The sequence below is a fragment of the Lolium rigidum genome, chromosome 6, assembly GCF_022539505.1.
Source record: "Lolium rigidum isolate FL_2022 chromosome 6, APGP_CSIRO_Lrig_0.1, whole genome shotgun sequence".
In the NCBI taxonomy this organism is placed as follows: Eukaryota; Viridiplantae; Streptophyta; class Magnoliopsida; order Poales; family Poaceae; genus Lolium; species Lolium rigidum.
Window position 1 is genome coordinate 84,404,799 of NC_061513.1, and position 8,549 is coordinate 84,413,347.

The 8,549-nt window shown below is 46.1% G+C and overlaps 1 protein-coding gene across 1 annotated transcript; it reads left to right on the forward strand.

Moving 5' to 3' along the window:
* The first annotated feature begins 3,771 nt into the window (after window positions 1-3,771).
* LOC124666763 (subtilisin-like protease SBT3.5) lies at window positions 3,772-7,820 on the forward strand. Its single transcript, XM_047204090.1, has 10 exons — window positions 3,772-3,905; window positions 3,994-4,085; window positions 4,157-4,254; window positions 5,040-5,201; window positions 5,288-5,916; window positions 6,033-6,103; window positions 6,217-6,471; window positions 6,568-6,685; window positions 6,892-7,063; window positions 7,162-7,820. Exons 1-10 carry the CDS (start codon window positions 3,804-3,806, stop codon window positions 7,704-7,706), a joined length of 2,244 nt encoding a protein of 747 aa, XP_047060046.1. The 5' UTR covers window positions 3,772-3,803; the 3' UTR covers window positions 7,707-7,820.
* Window positions 7,821-8,549: the final 729 nt, after the last annotated feature.

Below are 8,549 nucleotides of genomic sequence, written 5' to 3' on the forward strand. Positions count from 1 at the left end.
ATCAAGAGCGGAGTGGGAACTGACAAAGGATGAAAGGATTCGAGGAAGTCCATCTGACTGTTGTGGCGATGGCCCTATTTGAACATTGTGCTGTAGACGTTAGCTCCACTCAGGTGTACAACCACCCGAGGAAGTGGTGGCAGAGGTGGCTCAACTTAGCAAGCTCCGCGATCTAGGTGGGGCTCAGTGGTGCAACGAGAGCAAATGTATCATCCTTGAGGCTAAGCACTATTACGGGCATGTCGCGGTGAGCACGCTCTGTCCACCTCACTAACTCTTTTCATCACCGACGTGCACAACTAACATCATTGTCCCTTCATATCGTAGAATCACCCAAAGGACGCGGAGTACCTGAATGTGCCCATTGCGAACTACGACGAGATGCATGCCATCTTCTCCTTCGGCCTCGCCACCGGCAAGTACGCCATGGGATCAACTGATCCCCTGGGCAGGGTTGTAGCTACGCCTTCACCTGAGGATGCTGAATTCAGGAGTCTGACACGGTCATCCTCAATCGGCCACCTGAGAAGGGCTGTCGACGCGCCTGATAAGCAAACCACCGGCAAGAGGAAGAGAGGTGCCTTCGCTGACGATGAGTTGGTGGCCTTCACCAACATGATTGTTGCTGTGAAGGACGTTGCACGGGCCATCCGAGACAACAAGCCCACAGACATGCACCTGGACATGTACAATGCGTTCATGGACATGCTAGGCTTCTCCGAGAAGGATCTCATGGCGGCGTTGAGCCACCTCGTTGACCACAAGGCCTAGGGTTGCAGCTTCGTGGGCATGATCGAGCCACATCGCGTCCTCTAACTAAGGAACTACCTTGCCAAGTACTAAGCTATAGTGGTGCCCTTAAGAGCGTGGCTTAGGGGATGCATGCGTGGAGGTGATGGACTTGATGATGATGATGATGTATATTTTGGCAGTAGCTAGGGTTGAAAGACACTTGATGGCCCCTTTTTGTAACTATGATGAGGTAGTATATAGTATACTAACCCCTCAAGTGATGGTGAACTTGCGGTGTTAGGATGACACCCACTTTGTTTGTGGTGGTAGGATGACACCATAGTAGTGTAGGATGAACTTGTGATCCACTTTTGCAATGATCATGCATGCCCTCTATTTGTAGTTTATCATTTGTTGTCAACATTTGTGTTGTTCTCTTACGACTTTGTTGAAGTTATATTACTCTGTTATGAATTGGTTCATGGTTGTGATCGATTACTTGTTCTTATTATGCCATGCTAGTGGTATGTGGTGTTCCGAGGATGGGTTCCAGGAATCTACAGCTCATGAAGGATCTGCCAGGACCAAGTTATTGGCTACTCCAACAACAACTACAGAGGTTATGAAACATTGGAGGAGGCACAAGAAGAGTAGCAGAGCTTCTTGGATCATGGGGCCATGACAATTAAGGCAATCAATTGGCCACTGCCGTTAGCACAACCACCGTCGGAGACAATGCATGCTCTACAAGGAGCATCAGAGGTACGTGCGAGACGAGTCAAAGATTACATCATCGTCTTCCTGATCGTCATGATCTTGAGGATTTTATTCTTCTGAATGGTGTGTGATCGTATGTAACATGCTATGACATGGTATTCTCACTGTTAAACTATGGTAAGGATATGGAACTGTCATTTGTGTAACCAAACAAGATTCGTGTTTTCGTGAAATTGAGCTGGAAGCAGGCAATCAAACAATGGGGGCTCGCTTCCCTACCAGGTGCAGATATGAGCGGCCTAGTCGACCAAACAACAGGCTGTTTCTGGCAGGTGGCCCGTCTAAAACGCGCAGGGGCGTTTTCTTCCTGACGCAGTGGTGCACGAAATCGATCTAGGCTTCCAAACAGGCCCTGTCCCTCTTTGATGACATGGACTCTACACATATGCGCCTTGCCCAAGAATGATTCCGGTCTCTGGAGTGGTACAAGCTATGCCGTTTTGGCCACGTTCGCGCAATTCATTTAGGGTGTGGTTGATAGTCCGGACCAACTGAGAAATTTTCATTTCAATAGTCCAATTTTTTCATCTATCCATTATCCACCACATACGAAAAATAGCCCTCGGCCCTGCCCAACAAAGAAGCTCGATTTAAGCATCTCACCTCCGCCTAGCTGAGTCTGCCCGAAATGTCCCCCGTGTGGGCAACACAGCACGCTAGGCTCACCGCCCACACGAAAACACTATATTATTCCCCCTCGTCTCCAAGGCCGCCGCTGCAACCACTCGCCATGATCTCACGCCGCCGCTGCAACCACTCGCCATGATCTCACGCCGCCGCTGCCTGCCACAAGCATGGTTGTTAGCCGCAAACTCCACCACGGCCTCGCACCGCCAGCAGCAAGCTCATTCGTTGCCTTGCGCCACAACAGCCACTAGCACCAAGCTCCGCCATGGCCTCGCGCCGCCACGACCGCCAACAGCAAGCTCCGCCATGGCCCGCCGGCGAAAAGCTTGGCCATGGATCTAAGGACCTAGTTGAATCTTTTATTTTCTGTTCAAGGTGCTTTGTGTAAAATTTGGACCTTTTGTAAATTCATATTTCTGAACATGAGAGTGAGCATGTCTTAGCACATACAAGCCCAGCAAATAACATCGCAACTCAGCAGGTATCAGCACACACGTGCTACCAAACACATGTCAAAATCTCAACCCAACTTAACTGGGGTCGCCATGTATGAGGGGGAGATGGAGATTCTCTGTTGGCCCATGCTACCAAACACATCTTTAGGGCAGCAGCGCATCTTGGGCCCACTCTCGGGTGAAGTTCTCTTCCTAGCTTCTGGTCTAGTCGAGAGTGCACAACATGTCAGGTCTTGTTTGGTACTAGAGTTTTTGCGAGGATTATTGGGGATAATACTCTAGAGTTTGAGTGAAACCGCTACCGTCATTCAATCCCCACAAAACACCATCCCCGATCCACTAAGTAAAAGTAGAGTATTGAGAATTGAAAAAAAAATACAGTAAAATTTGAAAAAAGCGGAAATAAGTGGGGATTAAACTCTTCAATACTTATAGTACCAAACATGCTTTTAGAAGCAAGTGAAGATTTATAGTTCTTTAAAAATTATCCACTAATCCCCACAACAAACTCTAGAATCAAATAAGGCCTCACCGAGGACAAAGCGGGGTAGGTAGGATTATTGAAATGAGAATCGTCAGTGCCACTTCTAGAAACGGCTAGCCACATGATGCTGCACTGCTGCCTGCCCAACAAAATGCCGCACGAGGCTCGACCAAGTTCATCTCCTGGCGCCCCCTCCCGCGGTCACTGCGGATACGGCGCATGCGTTCATCATGCTCTGCCCTGGCTCATCTCGAAGACAAGTAACGGAGCGGGCCGCCGCTCCCTCTCTTCAGCTCACCCCCAAACTTTGTCGAGACGCCGCCGCTCTATGTGCTGTGTGCATCTCCCCCAGGGCCTGCGTCGCTCCGTTCACGATTGGCTTGCAGGGCTCCCCCGTTGCAACTATTCTCCCCCTGGGTTGAAAATTGAAAAACATGATGCTGATTGCAGCAGGCAAAAACAGCCAAGGTTCCGGCGGGTCCGTATGTCCATTTTTCCATGCCACTCCGGATGATTGTATGGACTTATCGCCCATGGGAAATTAAGTTGAATGCTATAGCAGGCGAAAATGCAACACCCTGGAAACTTCACGGCGGAAAATTGGCTATATGTTTGACCTTTCTTTCTAGACATGGGCATTTTATCAGTCATCACAAAAGACAGACTAAAACGCCTATAACTACGACTACCTAACTGGACCATATTAACATGTGTTCTACCATACCAACATGGATTTTCACTTTTCTCCTCGGCGTTTCTCAGCTTGCATCATATTCTGCTTATGCCTTACGATAAGCACAAGCATAAGCAGAGCAGATGGATCTCAAAAGGTATTGGTGATGCATTACTCTACATCTTATTTCATAGCGTTGATTCTGTTTGATGCTAACATATGTTTTCTGTTCTCCCCACGCATAGCTGTATATCGTCTACCTGGGCGAGAAGAAACATGACGACGCTGCTCTGGTCACAGCTTCACACCATGACATGCTCAGCGCCATTCTTGGAAGGTAAAAAGAACTAGCTTCCTAGCTCTCCAGTAAGGCTGTCATTTTTCTCATCAGTTGCTGATCTGTTTCAGCAAGCAAGATGCGTTGGCCTCCATCACTTATAGCTACAAGCATGGCTTCTCAGGCTTCGCGGCGATGCTAACAGATGACCAAGCACAAGATCTTGCAGGTGTGCTAATTGTTATTTTGGGAACTGAAAGTTTTCATTACCCCTGGCCTCTGCATCTAGATGCATATAGCCAAATCTTATTACAAGTCGTTGGTCCAAAGAAAAGTTATACTAATCAAAAGGTGTGAAAGGTCACGGTTTTTTTCAATCAAGCCTAACGAACAAAGTGTGACAGACCACACAAAAACAAATTACCCGTTGTCTAATTCTCTGCTAATCTAATACTAAGATAGCCAAATTGAAGAATTCTATCCTGATGCAGCTGAAGAAAGAAATGACGATCTTTGGTGATTAAAATTTGCTTCTTTATAGAAAGTGCATATTTTAAGCAGTTTATCTTTCCAATCATGATGTGAGATCCAGGGGATAGTTTTATGGTTCTTCTCAAACCTACTCTACAACAACAACAACCAAGTCTTTCAGTCCCAAACAAGTTGGGGTAGGCTAGAGTTGAAATCCATAAGATCTCGAAGCCAAGTCATGGTTCCGGAACGTGCATAGCTAACTTCCACGCACCCCTTTCTCAAACCTACTCTGGCCATAATTAAGTTTTCGTGTAATGTAAAAAGGGTGAGGAACTTTTAATATGATGAATATCATTAGTTGACTGTTACATGACTATTTCTAAGTCGGGTTATGACCATTTCTCTTGTAACTTTGTGCTGTATACACCACACAAATAACTAAGTGGACAGACTTCTGATTTTAATTTGTAGGAGGGGCCAGTTTAGCTTTTTAAGATGCAGAAGAAATATAGCTCCTTACTTTTTCTTTTACATTTTCAGACCTACCTGAAGTTATCAGCGTTATTCCAAATCAGCATCATGAGTTGATGACCACAAGAAGCTGGGATTTCCTTGGCATGAACCTGAACCACAAGCCAGCAAGTAAACTTCTGCAGAGGAGCAAATATGGAGAAGACGTAATTATTGGGATAGTTGACACTGGTCAGTCCTTCATTGTTACTTGTTAGCAGGTTAATTATAAAATTCTTCACTAAGCAAATTCTTGCTAAACACTGCATATTATGCAGGGATCTGGCCTGAATCAAGAAGCTTCAGCGACAATGGATACGGACCAATACCATCGAGATGGAAGGGTGTGTGTCAGCTGGGACAGGACTGGGAGGGCACAAACTGCAACAGGAAAATCATAGGCGCACGGTACTATGCTGCAGGAGTGGACAAAGCTTACCAAGAGAAGAATTACATGTCTGCACGGGACATAAATGGGCATGGAACACACACCGCATCCATAGCAGCCGGTACAGTGGTAGAGGGAGTCAGCCTCCATGGCCTTGGAGTAGGGGTGGCACGTGGTGGTGCGCCCCAAGCGCGCCTTGCTGTGTACAAGGTCGGGTGGGACACAACAGACCCAACAATAACTGTGCAGGTTGCTAGTGCCGCAGTGCTAGCAGCTTTCGATGATGCAATTCATGATGGAGTTGACATCCTATCCCTATCACTTGCGGTTGATGAAAACTCATTTGGTGCACTCCATGCAGTCCAGAAGGGTATTACCGTTGTTTATGCCGCAGGAAATAGCGGGCCTCGACCACAAGTCATTTTTAACACAGCTCCTTGGGTCATTACAGTCGCAGCGAGCAAGATCGACCGGTCTTTTCCAACTGCAATTACCCTGGGAAACAATCAAACCTTAGTGGTAAGTATGTATACTAGAGAAATATGATCTTTGTTAGAGGCTTAGAGCACCTTTGTTCCATTAATCATACTCAAACAACCACGCAAAAGTTATGAATAACTCTTTCATATTTGCAGGGTCAGTCACTCTATTACATGCTTAAAAATGAATCCACAAGTCGGTTTAAACCACTTGTACATGGAGGAAGGTGTGTCAGTTGCTATTTCATTTCTTGATTAACAGTAGATAGATGCTAGTTTATCTTTAGGCGTTAAATTTCCGAATCCAATTGGGCAATTATTGTTGTCTTTCTGTTTACAGTTGCTCACCGGAGGCGCTAAATAGCACAATAATCAATGGAAAAGTTGTGTTATGCATTGCAGAAAAATTTGGCCCAGCAGCAGACATGATCTCAGACGCCATAACAAACATCAAAAGTGGTGGGGCATCTGGTTTTATATTTGCTCTATATACCATAGATGTTCTTTTGAGCACTGATGATTGCAAGGGCATGGCATGTATAATTGTTGACAATGCTATTGGGTTTCAAGCTACAACATACATCGGAAGCGAGAGGTAAAAACACTTTTCTGAGACCTGCCACGCTTAGTAGATGTTGTTTTCTCTGCAACCATTTGAAGACTCAGCTAAACTGTGCTTCAATTTAAACAGCTTGCCAATTGTGAAGATTGAGCCAGCAAGAAGTATTACAGGAAAACAAGTTCCTGGGCCAAAAGTGGCATTCTTCTCTTCAAGAGGCCCGTCCACCAAATATCCTACAGTTCTCAAGGTACACAAGCTAAAATGAGCGCATCATGTTGGCTTCCACTGCAATCTATATTATAATTTATAATTATAAAACAATGTTGGAACAAACATGAGGTTAGGTGATATTAAGATTTCTATCGGAAATAGGGATGTTGCTTTTGACTGATAAATTAGCACTACTTCCATACAGTCAAATTATCTGAACCCCTGTTGTAACTACTTTAACAGCCTGACATAGCCGCACCTGGAGTCAACATCTTAGCGGCCAAAGGAGATGCATATGTATTCAACTCAGGGACGTCCATGTCAGCCCCACATGTCGCAGGCGTCGTAGCATTGCTAAAGGCTGTCCATCCTCATTGGTCTCATGCTGCGCTCAAATCAGCAATTGTTACCACTGGTAAATTTCATAAATATGACATCCATATGAAAAACTATCCTGACCAATACATACACACCTTTATTAACAACGATTTACTCTTATTTGCATGGGTAAAGCATTAACCAAGGATGAATATGGCAATCCAATGTTAGCAGAAGCCCTACCCCGGAAGGTTGCCGACCCATTTGACTATGGAGGTGGAAACATAAATCCTGATGCAGCTGCCAATCCTGGCCTTGTTTACGACATCGATCCAATGGATTACAACAAGTTCTTCGCCTGCAAGATCCAGAAATACGGTATTTGCAACATTACAACAACATTGCCAGCCTATCACCTAAACCTTCCTTCCATATCAATTCCTGAACTAAGGCATCCAATTAAAGTGCGGCGAGCAGTCACAAACGTTGGCAAGGTCGATGCAGTTTACCAATCCGATATACAGTCACCCCTAGGAGTCAAGATCAAAGTTGAACCACCTACCCTAGTCTTCAGTGCCGCAAAGAAAGTGCACACCTTCAAGGTTAGCATAACACCTGTGTGGAAGGTGCAAGGAGACTACACGTTCGGCAGCCTGACTTGGCACAACGAGCACCACTCCGTAAGGATCCCGATAGCAGTCCGGATCACAATTCAAGATTTCTACGCCGATGTTGCGTAGTATACGAAGAATGTCATACAGTATGAAAAATAAAGATTGGTGATCTCTACAGTGGGTCTGGCGGGTGCACCCATTTGTAACTGTACTTGGAGATTTTTTTTTGCAATAAAACAATTGTGGACATGCTCGGTTCTTGATTTTACCCCGATGAATCGCACAACGGAAAACTCCGTACAAAAAAAAATAAAAAATCGCGCAACGGAAATTGCTGCAGAGGGAGGAGGCCGGCTAGGACGAACCTGGAGGGTGTGGGCTGCGGAGAGCTTCGCCGGATTGGCATTGGAGAGTGACCACCGCCCCTGCAGTCGCCATGGGAATGCGGGTCCGCGTGCGCCGCCCTCCGGCTGCCGGAATCGACTTGACTCCCGGTGCCGGTATCGCCGCCTTTTTCCGCTTCTGCACATGGGCCTTGTTACTTATAAATGGGCCTTATGGTCTATCCGGATGATTCACATACTTGTCCTAAAGAAAATCTCAAGCACGTAACCTTTCAGCCTCGGGCCCCTCCAAGCCACAAATATTCTTCGTTTCAGCAGCTCGTTTTTTTTCTCATCTTAACATTGCCGAGCCACATGCCCATTTTCGTCTGGCATGGGAAGCCACTTTCTCTCCGGCAAGCAATGGTCACCCGTGTAGAGTTTAGAAGCGTGTATGCACTGACATAAGTCGGCAAGCCATTGTAATGTGAGGTAAAGACGAACCTACTTGGCACAATGGCACGTGCGCCTACCGCGTAGCTTCGCTATCAGGAAACCTGGAGCATACATTATGTGCCACAAATCACAAATGTAGACTCGCAGATATTGTATTGCAGTTACTCTAATCGGATAACACGCGTATGAT

What these genes read in the sequence shown, in the direction of transcription:
- LOC124666763 (XM_047204090.1), top strand. Translation starts at nt 3,804, where the DNA reads ATGGATTTTCACTTTTCTCCTCGGCGTTTCTCAGCTTGCATCATATTC. An exon ending in CCACTTGTACATGGAGGAAG is followed by an intron (nt 6,104 to 6,216) that starts GTGTGTCAGTTG and finishes TTCTGTTTACAG; the next exon opens with TTGCTCACCGGAGGCGCTAA. An exon ending in ACATACATCGGAAGCGAGAG is followed by an intron (nt 6,472 to 6,567) that starts GTAAAAACACTT and finishes CAATTTAAACAG; the next exon opens with CTTGCCAATTGTGAAGATTG.